The sequence below is a fragment of the Microtus pennsylvanicus genome, chromosome 6 (assembly GCF_037038515.1).
Source record: "Microtus pennsylvanicus isolate mMicPen1 chromosome 6, mMicPen1.hap1, whole genome shotgun sequence".
Classification (NCBI taxonomy): Eukaryota; Metazoa; Chordata; class Mammalia; order Rodentia; family Cricetidae; genus Microtus; species Microtus pennsylvanicus.
The window spans coordinates 57425303-57448537 of record NC_134584.1 but is presented as its reverse complement, the minus strand read 5'-3'; the positions used below and the strand labels follow the sequence as shown (position 1 = coordinate 57448537).

The 23235-nt window shown below is 37.5% G+C and overlaps 1 protein-coding gene across 1 annotated transcript in view; it reads left to right on the top strand.

Annotated features, from left to right (window-relative positions):
* Homer1 (homer scaffold protein 1) overlaps window positions 1-23235 on the top strand; it is a 99613-nt gene that overhangs the window by 27117 nt on the left and 49261 nt on the right. The window contains exons 2-4 of the mRNA XM_075976305.1: window positions 11792-11948; window positions 19007-19138; window positions 20151-20243. Of these exons, the coding sequence (XP_075832420.1) occupies window positions 11792-11948; window positions 19007-19138; window positions 20151-20243 (382 nt within the window). The remainder of the gene's footprint in view (window positions 1-11791; window positions 11949-19006; window positions 19139-20150; window positions 20244-23235) is intronic.

The window sequence follows — 23235 nt, the reverse complement described above, 5'->3', positions numbered from 1 at the left end:
AGCTTGATTGCTTAAAGCACACAGGACTACCAGCCCAGGGGGTGGGGAGCAGCACCTACAATGAGCTGAGCCTTCCCACATCCATCATTAAAGTCTACCACAGGCTTGCCCTTAGGCCTGTCTGGCGGACATTTTCTCAGTTGAGGTTTCCTTTTCTCAAATGACTAACTTGTGTCAAGTTGGCATAAAACTAAAACTAACTTCCACAGATCTCTTAAATACGTCTGTGCATATCTCTATGATTAGTTACATAATATAAACTACCTGAATAAAATTACTTTGTCAAAGGGTGCATATAGAAATCTTTTGTAGACCACGCTGGCCTTGAAATCACAGAGATCTGCTTGTCTCTGCCTCCTGAGTACTGGGTTTAAAGGCATGTGCCACTACCACCTGAGAATCTAAAGGCTTTGAAATATATAGACTCTACACCCACTGACTGCTTCTGAAAGGGTCAGTTTCCCTTAACTCTCATGGACATTGACTTTTGTTCCATGTTTATTTGTTTTTAAATCCTGTTTTGATAGGTGTAAAGGTAACTTGAGATAGACTTGAATTTTCTCTTACATATATTAAAAATAATATTAGTTGCTGGCTGTGTGACTTTAAGTCACTTAGGACCTTTGTTTTTATCTTGTACACTTGCTTCATAAGCTACTCATGAATATTAAAAGCATTTTTAAAATTGAGAATCTTAAGCTTTTTTTGCCCACGATTCATAGTTTTTTGTAACCAGAGTTTCATGGAACAACACATATCCCTTTATGAAGTCTGAATTATTTTGAGAGTTTATGTTCATATTCATTTTAATAAATGCTTTACTGACTGTTATTGATCATAACCTTCTGGTTGTGGCCTAGAGTTTGCAAATCAGTGCTCTAAGTTATGTCCTCCTGGGTCTTTATCCATTGGGATCACCCCAGTACCTCAGAATTCAGCTCCCCTTTAGGGCAGTAAAGCTGAACAGGGACAAGGCTCCAGACCCGCCTTGCTATATACGTTTGAGTCTCTGCGATGCGGTACTAACTGAGCCATTCACATGACTGTTGGGAGATATACTATATTTGAGTAGAAATAACACAGTACAGGAATTATATCTGCAGACTCCATAACTGAGAAATATCATTAATAAAGGAATTGCACCTATGGTTTTGTTACTTTAAAATATAACAAAATGATAAACAACATTTGGTTTTAATATAGCCCCCTTTAAGCAGAGAAAAAAGAATGAGAACTGTGTAATATAGGAAGTTGTTGTTGGGGTTTCTGTCCTGCCCTGTTTTCTGCAGATGTTAGGTCCCAAAGAAATCACACAGAGCTATACACTAACTATAAACTGATTGGCCCATTAGCTCAAGCATCTTACTAACTCTTATAACTTACATTAGGCCATTATTCTAGTATATGTTAGCCGCATGACTCAGTACCTTTTTCAGCGAGGTAGTCACATCTTGCTTCTTCTGTGGCTGGGCCCACAACTGCATCCTCTTCCCAGAAATCTCCTGTTCTCATTGACCCACCTCTACTTCCTGTCTGGTTGTTCTGCCTATACTTCATGCCTGGCTACTGGCCAATCAACGTTTATTTAAAATATAATTGGCAGAATACAGACCATTCTCCCACACCAGGAAGTAGGAAGTTAAGGATGTGTGGCTGCCTTATATAAAGTACCAGATGTTCACTGTGGACTTGCAGTGAATGAGGATGGAGTAGTGGTGGGCATTATTTGAAAACTACTTGGTAGTATCCCTAATCAGTAGTACAAGCGTATTTTTACTCTTGATATGTAGGTTAAGTATGTTTTGCCTAAAAGAATTTTCTTAGACTGAATAGCTTGAACATTTTTTTAAAGATTTATTTATTTATTATGTATACAATATTCTATCTGCTTGGATGCCTACAGTCAGGAAGAGGGCACCAGATCTCATTACAGATGGTGAACATTTTAAATGGCTAAGATAAAAACTTCAGGCATTTGCCACTCTCCCACTGTTCCACATTTGAAAAAATTTAGAGAAATGTTACAAAGTGTACTATATAAAAATAAAAACTATGTTTTATGTTGAAGAAACAATTTATCTTTCTTGGGAAAAGATCAGAGTATATCTGTTGTATCTACCCTATATTGCAGTAGTTCTCAGCCTGTGGGTCGGAACCCCTTTGGGAGTGGCAAATTAGATATCATGCATATCAGACATTTACATTGCAATTCGTAACAGTAGCAAAATTACAGTTAGGAAGTGGCAATGAAATAATTTTATGGGGGTCACTGCAGAATGAGGAACTTTGATTAAGGATTACAGCATTAGGAAGATTGAGAACCACTGCTACACTGCTTTTTTAAAATAAATTCCGTCGAATTAGGAAAATGAGTGATTCAGCCCTACTCTGGTGAGTATTGATCTTACTGTCTTTATAATAAATATAGTTAATAATGGAGATATGAGATATTTCCGTAAGTATGGTCTGATGTCATTTTAGATTCTCAAGTTTAAAATAGGAGTCCAAACAAGTTTAGAAATGAGTAGAGAAATCCATTGGCCCTTGGCCCATAAGTACATGAAGAGCTGTTTAGCTTCACTGTCACCAGGGACATGGAAACTTAAAGCAACTTTGAAATGCCATTTCATGCCCATCAAATTGGCAAAAGTTAAAGATGTTTCTTGGACATTATCAAATGTTGGTAGAGTGCAATAAGGACCAATCAATATAAAAACATTGGTACAAGCACTGTGAAGAGTAATTTGGATGTCTGCTAAAGTGCATATCACATGCCAGGAACACTGCTTCTGGTATGATACATACACAAGAAAACATAGGGAAGCATGGTTCATAATAGTGAAAATATTAAAGCAACCGGTATGTCTTATTAGTAAGGAAATGACTACATATAGCATTGTCTAGTACAGCATTCTAGTATAGGTAGCTTTATGTTGTTGATTATGTCACTTTAATATACTTTTGAGGTTCATAACTAAACCAATTTTAGTGTATTTTGAGATAGTACATTAAACATGTAATTAGTGTAAAAACAAGTATTTTGAAATGGATTATGTACATTTAGTACACATTTCTACTCAGCTGTTAGGTTGTCATTGGAAGTACTTCATCTGAATTTAAATTTCATGTAATATATTTTTGGGGAAAGATTCCCCTACCAGAGTTGTTCCTTAAATTTTTTTTCTGATAACTGAAATGAATATCAGAGTTTAAATTTATTTCCCTCAGTAGTTCTGTTCTCCAGGTGCTCAGTAGTAATGTGACTAGTGTCTACCATGTTAGATAGTGCAGTTCTGATCATAGTAGGTATACTGTTATATGACAGTTAAATTGTATATGTATAAAATAAAATAAAATATAATCAGATTTGCAGTATAAATAAAACTAGAGAAATGGTGAGGAATTTTATTGTTTGAGAAAATTTAAAATACCTTTTATTTGACTGTATGTGCACAACACCTGTATCTCCACTGATCAATTTAACATTATTAAGAATTATCTTGTTCTTTGAAGGTGCTTTTAAACCTTAAATGGCCTTTTAATATTTTAGTCATTTTGAAAGTTTAAAGGACTGGATTTTACTGAAAACTCTTCCTCAGATTTCTCTAGTGCATACCGTTAGTTCTCTGAATTTAGCTTTATTTAGAGGAAATCATTAGGCCAGAAAATAACACATAAAGTATAATAAAACTGATAATACAAATTTTATACATAGCTCTAAATGTTATTACTCCTGATGCATCCTAAACCTATAGTATTTTAATTGTTTCTAAGTAGAGAAGATTTTAAGAAAGTGGAGTAGCAGAGACATCAGTTGGCAGTGCCACATCTTAAGTGTGTATATCTCCCTCTTGTATAGCAAGGTCATGTTATAATTTTGTATTTGCCACAAAGTGACTTACAGGTTTTATAATGCACCACCTGCTGTGTGTTTGGTTCATCACTAGATGACAATGAAATTCTTAGAGTGTAACTATGTGTTGGGTAGGCATTGGTAGAATTGCTTTCCTCTAAGTAGAATTTTTTTTTAAGAGAACGTTCTTTAAATAAACCACAGTTGAATGCATAACATAGTAATAGGAGTTTTTAGGTGGTACTTTTTTCTTGATTTGTACAAGAAACACCAAATATTTTAGTCAATATTTTGGTTAGGCGTGTTGGGGTAGGGGAGGGGAAGGAATTGAGATTTAGTGCTATAGCTAAGCAGTTTATATTATGAAATTTGGAAAGATAAATCTTTTTAGAAGTGTCAGTGCTTGTGCTCCTGCTTGACCGAGGCATGCAGCGCTACTTCAGTGGTACACAGTTCGTTCTTCAGACCTGTGAGCGAGTAATGCACACTAGCATCTGCCCGCTCCTTGGTGTGCCCTGCACCTGTTCTAATGCACACTAGCATCTGCCCGCTCCTTGGTGTACCTGCACCTGTTCTAATGCACACTAGCATCTGCCCGCTCCTTGGTGTACCTGCACCTGTTCTAATGCACACTAGCATCTGCCCGCTCCTTGGTGTGCCTGCACCTGTTCTAATGCACACTAGCATCTGCCCGCTCCTTGGTGTGCCTGCACCTGTTCTAATGCACACTAGCATCTGCCCGCTCCTTGGTGTACCTGCACGTGTTCTAATGCACACTAGCATCTGCCCGCTCCTTGGTGTGCCTGCACGTGTTCTAATGCACACTAGCATCTGCCCGCTCCTTGGTGTGCCTGCACGTGTTCTAATGCACACTAGCATCTGCCCGCTCCTTGGTGTGCCTGCACCTGTTCTAATGCACACTAGCATCTGCCCGCTCCTTGGTGTGCCCTGCACCTGTTCTAATGCACACTAGCATCTGCCCGCTCCTTGGTGTACCTGCACCTGTTCTAATGCACACTAGCATCTGCCCGCTCCTTGGTGTGCCTGCACCTGTTCTAATGCACACTAGCATCTGCCCGCTCCTTGGTGTGCCTGCACCTGTTCTAATGCACACTAGCATCTGCCCGCTTCTTGGTGTACCTGCATGTGTTCTAAGTTTTAATCTCACCAAGTACCGTTCCTCTCTTGCCACATCAGATGAAGTCCAAACTAGAAATCTTGTTTTGTTATTTTACTACAATCAGGAGTTGTGTGTGCCTTCTGTGCTTCAGTCATGCCGTCAGCTGCTCTACATGTCTGCTCCTTTACTCTTCCTTTACCTTCTCTGTGTCACATCCTCTACGTCCATCCAACTCTAAAGGTCCTAAAAATTGTCAGTCACTCGCTCTTTGGGAGTCTTTGAAAATGTTCCCTAAAGCAGCATTTTCTCAAGTTACATAAATGTAGCTTTTCTACAATGACATTTTTAACTTATTTATTTATTTATTATGTATCTGTGTGTATGCCTGAAGGCCAGAAGAGGGCACCAGACCTCATTACAGATGGTTGTGAGCCATGTGGTTGCTGGGAATTGAACTCAGGACCTTTGGAAGAGCAGGCAACGCTCTTAACCGCTGAGCCATCTCTCCAGCCCCTACAATGACATTTTAAAAGTACTTCTGCAAGGTAAAAAAAAAAAATTCAATAGTAGTTAAAGGATTATAAATAAAAATCGTCAGTTCTCTCTGCCACACCCTCCTCATCCAGCCCCATTGCAAGGGACAGCTGCTTTTGCACAGCTCTTATTCGACTGTGTTCTGGTTAATAGTTTTAATGTTAAATCTCTGTGATAGAAAAGGAACTGGGAGTAGACTGTGGCAGCACTCCACATTCTCCTTTCTACTCCTTCCTCCTTCCTCTCCACTAATCTCAGTACAGTTATAACTTGAGCTATCGAGTTCTACTACAATTTTAAACAGGGCAAATCGTGTGTACTGTGGAGTGCTTAAGAAGATAATGAACAACTGTTAGTCTGTAGCTAGCTAGGCTGGAGTTGTGCAGGACCAGTAATATTGGGCAGACAGGTGAAAACAAGTTCCGGTAGCTCATTTGTACATTAACCTCTTCCATTCCTATTTGTGTGGTATTTTAAGTAGCAGCTATTTCACTTAGGAAATCTATTTGATCACAGCAGAAGCCTGCAGCTAGGCTGACTCATTTCTTTAGTTCACAATCAAGGAACTAGATTCTTTGATTTCCCATGTAATATTAACTAAGAATGTTGCCCCTATGTTCAGTTGTATCTCCATTAGAATGTTAGGATGGCTTCTTCAGGTATAGTTGTTATGTGCAGTGTTTAAGACAAGATTCTTTCTTATATGTTATCTCTTGGTGCATACTCATAGAAACCTCTAGCAAATTACTGAGCAATTTCATTGGCCAGAATCATTGCTTCAGAGATCCATTTATAGATGAACTTATGGCAAGAATGGAATTGTAGAGGTAGATAATATCTGAGGTTCGTTAGGGAGGAACTAGAAGGATAGTGGATAGTCAGCCAATAGTGTCTTAAGGGTCAGATTCTCAGTGGAAAGTATTAGCAACGGTATTTCCAGTAACCAGGCCACTTTCTTTTGAAAAATATAGTAGAAAGGGAGTTATTTGAAGTTAAAAATCTTTATATCTTTGAGTGTCCATTAGTACTTTAAATATCTGAAAAGGATGTTTGTAATGTAGGCACTAAAGGTGGACTAAGAAACACCATTTCTCTTCAGTTTGATTGTAATTATTGAGCCTACACTTTTGTACTTCCTTGGAGCAAAGCTTTATCGAGTAAGTACAATATTTGCAAAAGTATAGATTTCAGTATTCATCTTAAAGAGCATTATCATTGGTTCATTTTAAAATAAGGCTAGTCAAATGACAAATGTGGACTTTTTCTAAATCTAAATTTCAGTAGCCCCTGGATAGTGCTGTTTCGTTAATTCTTTTATGTGCTCCTTTCTTATTGCACAGATGTTTGAGATCTAGATATAATAATTGTCAACTCTAGTGAATTTGAATAAGACTCGTTTTTCTAACAGAATTCTTATTTTTTAAAAACTTTCTCCCCCTTAGTTGTCTTCTACTTCCAGGTTCCCATGTTTGTATTTAAAGTTTGAGAATCTGTCACTGAATATAGAAGTGTAACTAGTGGTTAAGAGCACTGACTGCTCTTCCAGAGGATCCAGGTTCCGTTTCCTGCACCCACATGGCAGCTCACTACTGTCTGTAACTCTAGTTCCAGGGGATCTTATGCTCTCATACAGACATACAGGCAAACACCAATGCATAAGAAATAAAAATAAATCATAAAATTACATTAGAAAGAAGTGTGACGGAATTTTAGCTCTGTAACAATATTATATAGAATTTTAAAATTATTTTATACTAGTTTCCTAAAGTAATTTAGTGAACCAACAGAAAAACACCCCAGTAAGCTGTTCTTATTAATATAAGTATAACATATACAGTGCTTTCAGCCCCTTGCTGTCTGATTACAGAGTATAGAAAATTATCAAGAACCCTAGGCTTATTTCTAGGATTGAAATTTTGTGTATGTATGTGTGTGAATCTGTGTGTATATATAGTTTTGCTTTTCTAAGCTAGTTTAAAACATTTCATAGTGAGTCTGTTTGCTATTTAATTTGAGGTTGATGCTGTTTCTTAGAATGGTTGCTTTGAGCTTTTTTTTAGCAATTAACTTAAATAATACTGTAGTCATTATTAAGTAAACCCTCAATTTTGTATTTTCTGTATATATACGTATTTTCTAGTGATCATTAATATAAGTATAACATTAATAGCAATGTCAAATACCAAGGCCAGTTTTCAGTGAGGTAATACATAACTCAAAATTTGTGGTTTGTTTTTTTATGATGTATATATAAATACAATTCCTAGCATGAAGACGAGATCAGAGATAAAATATTTATCTATGACGGGCGGTGGTGGCGCACGCCTTTAATCCCAGCACTCGGGAGGCAGAGGCAGGCGGATCTCTGTGAGTTCGAGGCCAGCCTGGTCTACAAGAGCTAGCTCCAGGACAGGAACCAAAAGGCTACGGAGAAACCCTGTCTCGAAAATTCAAAAAAAAATAATTATCTATTACTGGATTATTTAAAGTTATATGCATTTCTTTATTACAGAACTTGTTAGGATCTTTATTCTTCAAATGTTCGTAGTAGATACTTTAGAACTGGATATGACACAGTATTTGCAAAACATATTTTAAGATGGAGCTCCTGCTTCTCAGTCTCAAAATAGTTAGAAAAACACTATTTAATTCAGTTAGTATTTTTGTGAATTATTGTGGAGCAAGTAAAACGATGAACTTTTACTAGGAAAAAGTAGTGTTTATCAATTGGATACTTGTCAGTTTGAGATGCATTTTAAGTCTTCCTAAAGAAGACACATAATATTTTGTTTGTACCCTCTCTGCTGCTTCTTCCATAGCTTTTCTGTAAAGAAACTTATTAACATGGATAATGTTCAAACATATTTTAAATTGCACGGTTATAAACTGATGATTTCCCTAAACTTTGAGTTTCTCATGTTTTTCTCTTCTGAGGTCTAAACAGATGTTGATTTTCTAATCTGACAGATCTGCATGCCAATTCTTAGTCATCTGAATTTGGTCAAGATTGAGCTCTGCTTCTAATCCTCCAGTCTCAAATCCTGTGTTCTATTTACTATCCTGGCTAACAACACTTATATCTTTTCAGTTGCCCAAAATTTAAAAATCCAGGAAACTCGGATTTCTCCTTCATCAGAATTCAAGTCACATCATGTCTTTGCTGTCTTATACGTTGTCGGTGTTTAATAGCATCCTTCCTGTTACCCGTTGCATAGCAGCAGCATTCTTCCCCTTTCCCTCCCTCATCCCCAGCTCTAAGAACTAAACCTAAAGTTTTATGCATTTCCTGCCTGATAGGCAAGCATACTACTATCAACTTTATCTTCCTAAACTGCACAATTATTTCCTGCCTGATTTCACTTGCTTCCAATGGAGATCCCCAAGAACTGGCTTTTCTATTTCTTCATTCTTGTATTTTGTATACTCACTAAAATTCTTTTTTTTTTTTAATCGGGGGTGGGGATGAGTTCTGAGACAGGATTTCTTTGTGTAGCCCTGGCTGTCCTGGAACCAGCTCTTGTAGACCAGGCTGGCCTTGAACTCACAGAGATCCACCTGCCTCTGCCACCACTGCCTGGCTTGAATGTTTTTAAAGAATCTATGCCCCAGCTACATCTCCAGCCTTTAGCCCAGTTCTTGGCATGTAGTAGATATTTTTTAATCTTGTGTTCATATGTTGTATCAGATGTTATAGTGGTCTCATTAGTGATATTATGTCCCTAGTCTTTATCATCCAGACTTTGTTTTTTTTAAAATATTTATTTATTTGTTATGTATACAATATTATATCTGTGTGTATGCCTGCAGGCCAGAAGAGGGCACCAGACCTTATTACATATGGTTGTGAGCCACCATGTGGTTGCTGGGAATTGAACTCAGGACCTTTGGAAGAACAGGCAATGCTCTTAACCGCTGAGCCATCTCTTCAGCCCCTATCATCCAGACTTTGAACAGTTAGCTTTTGACCACAGAAATCTTAAGTTCAATTTTAATCAAGAAACCATTTGTTCATTGAACAAAGCTGTATACTTAGTTAATATTCAAATGTCATTTGTTTATGAAATAACTAGTTAGCAGATGTTACTGAAGGAATTGATATAAATTGAGGAAGTTAATGTGTGGAGAGTATTTAAGACATGCTGAAGTCATGGGAGTCCCATCCATGAGGCTTAATCTGAAGAGCCATTCACCACAGAACAGGTTTACTGTCCCTGCTCTGGTCACTTCTTTGTCTTGGTTTTCTTTTTCCTATACTTTTTTTAAAAAACTTACTCTTGTAAAGATGTTTTAAATTATTTAAAATAAATTTGATTTATTTAGATTTAAACATTAAATATCCCCAGTTAAAAGGTTAACATTCTGACCAAGCTTAGTGGCTTACCTCCTACAATCTCAGCACTCAGGAAGCAGGGGCAGGAGGATATTGACTTCAAGAATAGCCTGGGCTACGTAGCAAGACTTTCTCATTAAGTAAATAAATAAATAATGTTGTTTAAACTAACTGGGGTGAGTAGCAAAGACAACCTAGTGAATGTTGTTTCCAAAGCAAGTTTACTCAAAACTTGGAAACGTTGGACTATAGTGCTCCTGTTATGTGCAGATTGCCTTGTGCCTTCTTTTCCAACATGTAATATTGTTTTGAGTATTGACTAGTTTTGTTCTTTCTATTTGTAAAACCTTCTTGTACATTTTTCAGATCCTACTTGATTTAAGAAAATATTGTTTATGGTTTTGAGTACCTTCTCCATATACCTTTTGGTATAGCTCATGGAAGGATAGTATATTGAATGGAATCTTTCAGTTATTACAGATTGATGTAGTTGTAAGTTCATAAAATGTCTGAGTCAGGGTCTTTTATTTTTATAGTCTGTTCTCTATAGTATATCCTACTTGTCACCTAGGGACCTAAGTCCTAGAAATAATTAATTAAAAAGCACTGAAGCTTTGCTCCTAGGGAATATGATACCATGTTCCTAAAGCCTCTGGTCACATGTTTATAAAGCAGTTAGGACATGCCATTGTTTCATGCGCATTTCTTTCATGTGTTTATTTATAGGCATGCTCTCATAATGTTTGCAGCTCAGTTTGGCCTTGAATTTACAAGATAATCCATGCTTCCCAAATGCTAGGATTGTAGGTATACCGCACTACACCCAGTTAATGTGTGATTCCATTATCAGTATCTTAACATTGAACATGTGACCAATTATAGTATGACTTGTGCCTGAGTTAAGCTTATCTAACACATTTTTCTTCATAAGACACATTAACTTGCATCTATGAATATATAAAACTTAGGAACACGTCAGCATTATGCCGAGAGGCCATTTTAAGCAGTGAATCTATAATAGCACAGCAGTGCAAAAACCGTGGTACTAAACAGACCACTGAAAAGACACCTGCTTGTATCGTCTGAGTGTTGAAACAAGACGACAGTATTGTCTTGTTCGTCTTCAGGTGGAAAAGTTAGTCATATGTTAGGTGACTCATTTTTCCACAGCTCCATAAGACGGGGTTGGGGGGAGTCACAAGTACTTACTTGAAGACTATTAATTTGGTTCTCTATTGCTGTGATAAAACAATAACCAAAAGCTTGAGGTAGAAAATTGTTTATTTGGCTTACAGCTTCCAGTCCATTATTGAGAAAAGCCGGGGCAGGAACTGAAGCAGAATTCACAGAGGAATACTGCTTACTGGCTTGCCCAGCTCGCTCTCTTATACAACCCAGGATCACTCTGGAGCCGAGCGCTCCTCCCCCCACTCCATCAGTCATTAATCAGTTCCTCAGAGACAGTCCAAAGGCCATTCTGATGGATGCAATTCCTCAGTTGAGGTTCTCTCATTCCAGATGACTCTAGTGTGTCAAGTTGGCAAAACCTCGCAGAGTTACTGATGTCTTTTAGTGAGTAGCTGAATTCATGTGTACAGAGTCTCTGAGTAGCAAGAATTGGCTTTTTAAAAATTTTTTTATTTTATTTTATTTTATTTTTTGGAGACAGAATTTCTCTGTAGCTTTGGAGACTGTCCTGGAACTACCTGTGTAGATCAGGCTGGCCTCGAACTCACAGAGATCCGCCTGCCTCTGCCTCCCAAGTGCTGGGATTAAAGGCATGTGCCACCACTGCCTGGCGGCTGTAATTGTTTTAAAGAAGTTTAAAATGGAATACTTGCACTTTTCATATTGGAAAGAAAGATTCTTTTATTTGTGGGTATGTGTAAGTTCCTAGTAATGCAGCCAGTCGTCACCTTTATGGTTTTATGTCTTCTCTGTCTTCTTCCCTCAGGGAACAACCTATCTTCAGCACTCGAGCTCATGTCTTCCAGATTGACCCAAACACAAAGAAGAACTGGGTTCCCACCAGCAAGCATGCAGTCACTGTATCTTATTTCTATGACAGCACAAGAAATGTCTATAGGATAATCAGTTTAGATGGCTCAAAGGTAGGTCACAGTTACTTCAAATAATCTTACTCTCTTGCTCTCCTCAGCATAGAACTTCAATTTCATTCATATTTTAATTTTTATTAGAATACTCCTTTTTGAATTATTAAGCCTGACTTTAAGAAACAAAAAGTGGTCATTCTTAGAGTAGCAACATTTTTTGTCCATCAAGTTTTTTGAATAAACTTACTCTCTTATTATATTTTTATGAGAAAACATACTTTTCAAATTTATGGTAGATTAGTTTGTTTAATGAACATTTCTTGTATTTCTGTTTTGTATCGATGTTGAATGGTAAGAAAATACTGGTGAACTGTGAATTTCCATATTAGTCACTTTTTATTCTTACAACACCAGCTTTTGACTACCTGGGAGAAAAGGCTTTATTTAGTTTACAGTTTTGAAGCTAATCCAAGGGGGACTAGCCCTTTCTCCTTGGTTGTAGTGTGTTGCTGGGTCCTAAAGTCTTCCTCAGGGGAGGGAGTGAAAAGGCGCAATGACAACAAACTCAGATGTCGGGAGTCAGATAGAAGGCTTATAGCAGACTTGTTTATTTAACAATGGGGAAAAACTTGTTTAACATCCTCCCAGCACCCAGGCATTCTAATCCATTGATAGTTAATATCTCATGCTTGCCTCTCATTGGCTAAACACGATCAGGACCTCTGACAGCGCCTGTGTCTAGGCACTCGGAAGACACCGCTTGGCATCTCTTTATTGGCTAGGCACAGACAGGACCTTTGAGTCAACCAGGCAGACTCCAGGTTGGCTCCTTCCTACAACAGTGCTGTATAGTTTGGTAATGATGATTCTCTATGGATGATCAAGTGATTACATTTTGAGCCACGGTGGAGCTTAATGGGGCCAGGCATGATCCCTTTATGATAGCCCATTCAGGAGAATTGAAGTTCTTTAAATTATTTTTCTAGAGCACATTCTCAGTGACCTGATGATGACCTACCTGTAAAACACTTGAATGTTTAACAACACCTCCTTCAGATCACTTCTTGGGGTGGCATATAGGCCTGAGAATCTGGGTTTGGGTCCCAACACCCATACAGAGGCTCATAGCTATCTGTAACTACTTCTGGAGGATTTGACACCCATTCTGACCTCTCCAGGCACCAGGCACACACGTGGTGTACTATATACATACAAGCAGGCAAAATACTCACAAACATTAAATTAAATAAAACAGCAGCAACCAAGATCCTTTAGGAGAACACAGTTAATGCTTAACTAACCTTAACAACTTCTGTACACTTGAACCATGAAGCCTGCCGACTTCAAAACTAAAGTAACAGAAGTGTGAAGACAGAAATCTTAAAATCTTTGCTTATTGGAGAGGTAGATGGTGTAAAATTTATGATCAAGGACCATTGGGTTCCACCCTCAACTTTGTCATTTACTGTTTTGACTTTGAAGAAAACGCTTTCCTTTTTTCATACCAGCGTAAATAGTCATAAAGATTAAGTAAGTTTATATCGGCAAAAAACACATTTCATCCTTTGTGGATAGTATGCTGTTCATAAGGGAGAATTTTGTATAACTATCAGGTTCCAAACATCAGATTCTGAGGTTTCCTTCAAGTTTTTTTGAAAAGTCTTTCCAACTTTCCATCAGTTTAATGTAGAAGTTAGGAACACAGAATAGAAGCCACCTCATTGGAATTTTCTACCCTGTGACCTTGACAAGGTGTTCAAGTTCTGTGCATCTGTTTTCTCTCGTGTAGAAAAGATCTTAAGAGTAATAATGCACTGTTCCACCAGGGCATTGCTGTGAAGAATAAATACATTCTAAAAAGCACAATGTGTTGACTCTGGGTGAAGGTGCTTGTCACCTAGCCTGACAACAGTGGGACCCACACATTGTCCCCAGACTTACAGGGCATGCATGTGCAAATACACATAATGTAAACACATTTTTAGAGTAGCAACACCACAACAGTGTACAGTATTTATGGCATTTGTCCTACATATACTTAATATTACTGGGATAATAATTTTGCATATGACCTAGTATGGTTTGAGGACTAAAAAAAATTAATTTAATGCTAAACTTGTAGTCTGATGTTTTCATTATGCTCACTCCTTGTCTTTTTTAACTGTCCTACAAGGAGGGCTGGAGGTATATATGTATAAAGCCTTTGGTTCAGTGTTAGTCACTACCATTCCCACAAAGAAAAAAGAAGGCAGGCAGGGATAGTAGATTTATTTTAGGAGCAGACCTTGTGTTAAAGTCTTACTAGATTATAGGACTTCAGGGCTATATAGACTTTGTGTCTTACATAAGTGATTAAACTGTGTTTCTCCAGATAGTTCCTTGTCTTTCCACTTTCACGTGAATGACTTAAAGTTGAGATGATAATAGTAAGTTTCTGTGAAATGTTAATGAGTAACTGCTCATAACTGTTTAGTGAAGTAAACAGATATTAAATACTATCTCAGGCTTTAATTTATTTTCCCTATTTGAACTCTCAGTTTCTGTAATCTCTTATGTCACTTGACCTAAAAAGTACAAGTATATTGTGCTTTTATTAGATGGGCTTTAAAAGGGGTTAAATGGAAATAAAGGTCAACTGAAGTAGTCCATGTCTAGGAAGGAAAATTACACTGAAATAATTAAATACACTTCAGTTCTTTTAATATTTTTTCTACTGTCTCAACTCCATCTCTCTGTTTCATGATTGCCTTAAAAGCCCAGAGTACCCTAAGTAGAAAATGTTCATTTGTTCTTGGTGCTTGAACGGAACATATGAAACAGTTGATTTTCTTTTGTTTTTGTTTTTTTTCTTTCTTCCTTTTTTCTTTTTGAGACAGGCTTTCACTCTTTAGCTCTGGTGTCGGGGACCAGCCTCAACAAAAATACTAATTGCCAGGGTAAGGGTGTGAGGATTAGAAATATAAGTAAAGAGTACAAAGGATGCTCAACCGTGCCACAAGGACATGTGCTCAGCTTTATTTGTCATAGCCAGAACCTGGAAACAACCTAAATGCCCTTGACCAAAGAATGGATAAGAAAAATGTGGTACATTTATACAATGGCATATTACACAGTAGAAAAAAGTAACAACATCTTGAATTTTTCAGGAAAATGGATGGAGCTAGAAAACATCATTTTGAGTGAGGTAACCCAGACTCATAAAGACAGTTATCACATGGACTTACTCATAAGTGGTTTTTAAACATAAAGCAAAGAAAACCACCCTACAAACCACAATCCCAGAGAAACTAGACAACAGTGAGAACCCTAAGAGAGACATACATGGATCTAATCTACATGGGAAGTAGAAAAAGATAAGATCTCCTGAGTAAATTGGAAGCATGGGAACCTTGGGAGAGGAATGAAGGGGAGAGGAGAGGCAGGGAGGGGAGCAGAGAAAAATGTAGAGCTCAATAAAAATTGATAAAAATTTTTAAGAAAGAGTACAAAAATGCAAAAACAATAGTAGAAACTATAGAATAGTATCGGGAGGGAGTTTCAGTGAATACTGAAATCTCCCGCGTTTAACTTCCCATTGCTTAAAATACCCCGACCCTAAGAGGTAGGAGTAAGATAAAAAACTGCATTAACATGATACAAGGAAATGAATAGAACCAGTTGAAGATTGTGGGCTACATCCATAGTTAAACATTCTGTTGCTAGGACAAACTAAGTCACACTCACATCCTAGACCAAAACATTTTGTAGGCAAATCACTCCCAGGTTGAAATCCAGTGTTATCTCCTTAAGGGAACTGGAGCCTTAATTGGATCCTTAGACTTTTGTTTGAGGTAGAAACATATCTACTTCTCTATTCTGGGGGAGTTGAAGGTAGACTATTAATCACAGTAACCTTGAGAGAGGAACTCCCTGGTCACCTAAATCTAAGTGAGACCTTTGTTTGAGGTAGAAACACAATAACCTTGAAGGAAGGGAGCCAATTCTCTGACCCCTGGTCAAGGTGGGAACAGGCTCACATTTTTGGGCCTCTATACTCTGGCTGGCCTGGAACTCAAAAGTTCACCTGTTTCTGCCTCCCAAATGCCAGGATTAAAGGTTTATAGCAACATCATATTGCTCTAGTTATCTGATCATGGTCTAGAGACCCTAGCTCACCCTAGCCAGGTCCAAAGCATTCCTGGTGTGAAATGACACACTTTTCTACATGTTCACCTTAAAAGGACAAAAACTTGAGGTTTGAGAATTCTTTATTTTAAAACACTAGATTTTTTTTTTAAATTTCTTAATTCTACTCAAAAAAGAGAGACTGTATTGTGTGATGCACACACTTTTAATCTCAGCACTTGGCAGGCAGAGGCAGATCGATCTCTAAATTTGACGCTAGCCTGGTTTACAGTGTGCATTCCAGGACAACCAGGAATACACAGAGAAACCCTATTTCAAAAAACTAAAAAAAAAATTTAAATTGTGTTCTAGTAAAATAAAAAATCTAAGAAATAGATTTTCAGGCATAGGTTCATTTAAAGTTTTTCTTCCATGATTCAAGGACTAGAAATACAGAAACAAGGAGAGGTTCAGGATGGAGATTAGAATGAACCCCTTTAACAAGACATAATGAAGTTAATTTGAAATGGTTGAAATGAACCCTGGTGTCCAACCAGCACATTGGTCAGTTTTTCTTGTTGCTTATTAAATGTATTATCACCCCACCTTTTAGAGTTATTGGGGTCTGATGCCAAAATGCTCTTTTGATATTGGTTAACACTTAGGTTCCTCCTTAACCATTTCATGGAGAACACTGAAGGACCACCAAATCTAGACAATGCTTGCTGGTCTTTATCTGCTTCCCTTTACTCTCTGTTATAGCCTTCTAGGGATTTCACAGCTATTGCAGGCGTTGAAATTCCATTGTTAATATTTCTTTGCTCTAACCAACTCTTATAGTATTAAATTCATAACTGCATTTCCTCTCTTGTTGTTGTGTTTCAAATTTCTAGAATTGTACTTGGTAGCTAATAGGCACTCAGAGAACATCAAACAAATCAATCATCTTTCGTTGTTTGTTTATAGTCTTCTTTCTACTTAGTCCTTTAAATTTTTTTTAGGTTATTTTAATTTATGTTATATGTATGAGTGTTTGGTCTGTATTTGTGTATGTGCACCATGTGCCTGGTGTCTGAAGAGAACAGAAAAGAGCATCAGACCCCCTGTAACTGGAATTACAGGTAGTTGTAAGCTACCATGTGGGTGCTGGGTATCAAACTTGGGTCCTCTGCAAGAGCAACAAATGCTCCAAATTGCTTACCAACCTCTCTAGCCCCTAGACTTTTATTTGATGACTACTCCACAAGTTAAAATAATTGTCAGCATGTTTTACATTCCTGAAATGGTGTGTGCTAGTGGAAGCTGTTTTGAACTAAATGGTGAGGAAGCTTTATAAATATAAATATAGACATTTTATATGAAGCTAAAGCTCTCATAACAATAGATAACATATTTTCTCTGAGAAAGAAGGGATCCAGTTTATATTGTGCCATCTTCCTTTTCTTTAGCAGAACAACTATGTCTGTATATCCTCACTGCAACTTCATCAGTTCCGAATAGCACATAAACATTTACATTTGTAGTGTTTTACTTGGTAAACAAATTTCAATTTTTTTTTAGAAAATGCTGGATTTTCATTGCACATTTACTAGTTTGCTAGATGCCAATTCAAATTTGACAACATAAATGTTTTTGTTGTTAGTGTAATTATATTTCTTAATTTTAGGGAGCACTAGACTACCCACCTATAAATGTCCCTTCCCTTTCCAGCACTCGCAGAGAACATGAATTAATGTTATAATACCTGAAATGTATTAAGATCTCCAGAGTTAATCTTTATTAACATGCTAAAAATGCTATGTTTTCTAAGAAATTATGTGTGAAATCAAAATATTGCCACCAGCCTGTTTTTTTTCAATAAGAAAAGAAGTAAAAATATATTTTTTTGGAGTTTGTTTTTCCCTTGAATAGAGAAAATGTCTTCTAAATGATTGAAATTCTTTTTTTGTATGAAAATATATTTTGTGTAAATTAGATTGTATAAAGCTTGATTATGTATTAAAATATCAAAATATCATACATTATTTTATTTTGGTTTAATTTTATGTATGTGGGTGTTATGCCTGCATGCATGCCAGTGCACCATATTCATGCTGGTTGCTTGATGTCAGATCCCCTGGAACTGAAGTTACAGATGGTTGTAAACTGCTGTGTAAGTGCTAGAAATTGAACTCAGGTCTTTGGAAGAGTAGCCAGTTCTCTTTACCCTCTTAACCACTGAGATATTTCTTTAGCCCCTTATACATTTATTTTTGAATGATTCTGTTACAATTAAAGCATATTTGTTTCTAGAGAATAGCATCTAGAATTAGTGAATATTGATCCTCAACATTCCTAGGAAAGAAGTTTCAAAACTGTTTGAAGGCTCAGTGGTTGAACACTTGCCTTGTATATGCAAGATCCTGAGTTTGATGGCCACTCTACCAAAAAGGGGCAATTGCCTAAAACCAAGATTAAAGAAACTGCTTACATTTGTCCATTATCAACTTGTAAAAGTTGATTTACAAGGTACATCTTTGGGGCTTGGGTGCTACCTCAGTCAGTAAAGTGTTTACTTGTGCAAAGGTGAGGATCTGAGTTGTAAAAAAGCTGGACTACATGGGATCTGTATGTAATCTTGCTCTGGGGAGGTTGAGACAGGTGAATTCCTTGGCCTTCTAGTCAAGCAATTTAGCCTAATCAGCAAGTCCCAAGTCCTAGTGGGAAACCTTATCTCAAAAACCAAGTTGGACAGCTTTTGAGGAACAACATTTGAAGTTGTTTAGCCTACACAGGTATCTGTGTGCATGCCCTTCCCCTCACACATACACACAAAACCTTTAAAGTTTTTTTGATCATTAAAAAATATATCTGTAGTTCTACTAGTTGCATATTTCCACATCACCACCACTACAATTATACATTTAACTTTGTGAGCTACAAGTGAACCTATTTTTATGTAGCTGAAATGGTCTTATATTTAAAAGCCTATTTGCTTATTTTTGGCGGGCTACTCTTATTTTATTTTTCAGGCAATAATAAATAGCACCATCACTCCAAACATGACATTTACTAAAACATCTCAGAAGTTCGGCCAGTGGGCTGATAGCCGGGCAAACACTGTTTATGGATTGGGATTCTCCTCCGAGCATCATCTTTCAAAAGTAAGTATTTAAGTAGATTTCTGAGAAAATCATCATAATTTACATGTCCTAACATACAATCCTCACTCCTTGCAACACAATAGTAAGTGGAGAATACAAAATACAGGAGAAATTTGTTTAATTTCTATAATGAAACAACTATAGTGACTTTAAAATAAGAATATTAATATATTAAATATTATATAAATATAAACATAATATAAAAATATAATTGGATTCTTCCTAATTTTACATGAAGATTTATAATACACATTCAGAATAGTCACCACTGGTTATTAGGGCTTCTTGTAGTGAATTAGCTTTGTGGGAGGAAGTAAAAGGTGGGAACTACCTCTCCAGAAGGGATTTTGATTAAAAAAAAAAAAATAACATCCTTTATTTGGAGATGGTCTTAAAGATAAGCAAACACAAACTCTTCCAAATTATGAAAATTACAGTTGACGAAAATATAGATTTCACGTGAATTTTCTTGTTTGTTCCTTAATATGACAGCAGTCATATGTTATTATTTGTTGAGAAAACTCTTGATTTGCTTGAATATAGAGTCTTTGAACTGTCTGCAGTACAGACTGAGATCCAATCAGCCCCAAGAGGAATTTCTTGGATAATGTTGACTAAAGGAATTACAGTGGCATGAAATACTTATAAAATGCAGAGTGTCAACAGACTGAATGCTGGGAACAAGCAGTTGTCCTGTCTGTAAAGAAAGCCACGCCATGCTTACACTGGGCATCTTGAGTTCTTGTGGAAATTACACAGAAAGAATGAAAATAGAGAGTGGAAAAGTGCACAGGGAAGAATAGCCACAAGATACTAGGAAGGTAGGATGAATAGTACTCACCTTGCTCTCTGGATTCTGTGCCCACAAGACATAAAGATTTATGCTAAAACTATTCTGTTTAAAGGGTTTGCCCTTATGTAGGAGTCACTTCAGAAACTAATAGAAACCCAAGGAAAAATGAGTTCTGTGGCATACTACTACTTGGTTAACGCATACAGTCTCTGCGTTCAGTTTGCAGAAAAGTTTCAGGAATTTAAAGAAGCTGCTCGACTTGCAAAGGAGAAGTCACAGGAGAAGATGGAACTGACCAGTACACCTTCACAGGTATGTGTCATGGATCTGTTTTCATGTGTGAGCTTGCTCTCTTAAGATCATCATACCCTTTGTGCCAGAGTGAAATTTGGAATTTGGAAGAAAGTATATATAGAAGTGTGCTGGTCAATTAATCTCTACTACAAAGAATATATCAGTGTCTACAAGAATATTTTTAATCCAGATAACTTTTATGTACCTATCTATCTTAGTTTGAGTTTTTATTGCTGTGAAAAGACCATGACTGCAGCAACTCTTAAAAAGTAAAACGTTTAATTGAGTGGACTCCCTTATAGTTTTAAAGGTTCAGGCCCTTCTCATCATGGTGGGGAATATGGTGCTGGAGCTGAGAGCCCTACATCTTTCAGGCAAAAGGAAGTTAACTGAAGGCCACACTGTGGGAAGCTTGTGCAAAGGAGACCTCAAAGCCTGCCCCCATAGTGACTAACTTCCTCCAACAAGCCCACACCTTCTAATAGTGCCACTCCCTTTGAGGGGGTCATTTTCTTTCAAACAACCACATTCCGTTCCCTGGCCCCCAAAGGCTTATAGCCTTATCATAATGCAAAAATAATAATAGTAATAAATAAATGCATTTAGTTCAACTTCAAAAGTCCCCATAATCTATAACAATCTCAAACTTATTTACTAGTCTAAAATTCAAAGTCTCTTCAGAGATTCATGTAATCTCTTAACTGTAATCCCTTATAAAATCAAAATCAGCTGGGCAGTGTTGGTACATGCCTTTAATCCCAGCATTTGGGAGGCAGAGGCAGGTGGATCTCTGTGAGTTCGAGGCCAGCCTGGTCTACATACAAAATGAGTTCCAGGACAAGCACCAAAGCTACACATGTAAACCCTGTCTTGAAAAACAAAACAAACAAAAATCAAAAAGCAGATCAAATACTTCCAACATATAATGGCACAGGATATACATTACTGTTCCAAAACATAGGGAAAGAAACATAGTGAGAAAATACTGGAGCAAAGCAAGACCGAAAACCAGCTGGGCAAACTCCAAACTCTGCGTCTCCATGTCAGATGTCAGAACACTTCACATGTCTAGCTCCTTTCAGCTTTGTTGACTGCAACACACTTCTTTTTTATTGGTTCCACTCCCTGTTAGCAGCTCTCCTCAGCAGGTATCCCATGGCTCTGGCATCTCCAACATCTTGGGGTCTGCAAGGCAACCCAAGTTTCAACTTCACAGCTTCATGCAATGGCCTCCATGCAGGGACACCCATGACACGTGCCTGGCCTCAACGGCTTTATTTCATAACTTTTCTTCTATTCTTAACTCAAAAGCCAGAACCACAGGACCAAAGCTTTCAACTTTGGCCCTCTTGTTTAATTACATCTTTACCAGCTTTCTGCCCTTCACTGCCTAAGCTTGGCTGACCTCAGACTCAGATCCACCAGCCTATACCTTCCCAGTTCTAGGATTAAAGGCTTGCCTCACCATACCAGCTTTAAGCTTTTCTTTAGTTCCTTTTCACAAATTGGAAATTTAACTGGTTGGGATCTTACCCTGAGGTCACCACTCCCTTTATTCTATTCCTTAATCTGTTTATCTCCTTGAACACAGAATTTAGCTCTGTTACACTTTCTGGTGTTCTTTTTCTCTTCAAAGTTTTTATTTTCTTATTGACCCTGCTCAACTTGCTCCTTTTCATTATATGTCTTCATTAGAGTTACCACTAAAAATCACATGGCTGTTTTGAGATTTCTTCTGCTAATGAAATTAATACAAAATTCTTCACTTTAGCTTTAAGCAGACTTTTAAGACAAGGGCAAAAAGCAACCACCTTTTTTCACCAAAATATTACAAGATCAGTGTCTGAACAACATACTAAAATTCTTCTCTGAAACCTTTTGAATGAGCTCCCAACAGTTTAAATACTCTTAGTACCACTGTCTTCTTTGCTCCTATTAGTATGGCCCATTATGCAGTGCTTAAAGCATTCTACTACTTTCCTAACCCAGAGTACCAAATTCTAAATTCCTCCTAATAAACACATGGTCAGGACTATCAAACCACGCTTGATACCAACTTTTGTATTAGTTTAAGTTTTTCTTGCTATGAAAAGACACCATGACGATGGCAACACTTAAAAGTAGAACATTAAATTGAGGGAGCTCACTTACAGTTTCAGAGATTCAGTCCATTATCAGCATGGTGGCGTGCAGGCAGACCTGGTGCTGGAGCTGAGAGTGCTATATCTTGCAGGCATCTGGAAGTTGACTTAAAGTCATACTGAGGGTAGCTTGAGCAAGAGAAGACTTAAGCCCGCTCCCAAAGTGACACACTTCCTCCAAGAAGGCTACATCTCCTAATAATGTGATTCCCTTTGGGGCCATTTTCTTTTAAACCACTATGATACCTAACAACAGAAGAGCAAAAGTCCAAGATGATCAACCTTTGTTTTTGACCATGGTCTTTTGTACAGGCAGTGGTAAGACAAATTTGCTCACTTAGTGGAACTAAAGGAGAGCACTCATTCCTAGAAGGTAGGTGTGACACACCATGCAGAGCCACTTGGGAAAGCCCAAAGGAAGTAGTTAAGAGGCAGAAACAGCAATGGAAATCTATGCCAGACTTTGTCTTGGGATTTCATGGAAAAGTGGAGAAATGATAAAATAATTTAGGATTGGTTAGTTTGAGCTATTTTATTGGCTCTCGGTTTCTGTTGGCTCTAATCTGGCTCTGGAGTGATTAAGACAAAGGAATATGTTTCTGCAGTACTAGGCCAGATAAAGAAACTGGTTTGTTTGATACTAGCGTGGTTAGTTTGGCGTCAGAGTTCTGTTCCTCACTAGGCTCCTACTTTCTTAAAGTATTGAATAGTTCTAGGGGAGAGGAGTAATTTATCTAGTCAGAATATTGCAAGATATTGGATAATTGTGGTGAGTAGAATTGCTTATGTGCAAGCTTGACAAGCAGAGTTCTCCCCCGAGAACTCACAAGATGGCAGGAGAGAACCAACATCCATGCCCTCTGTACCCC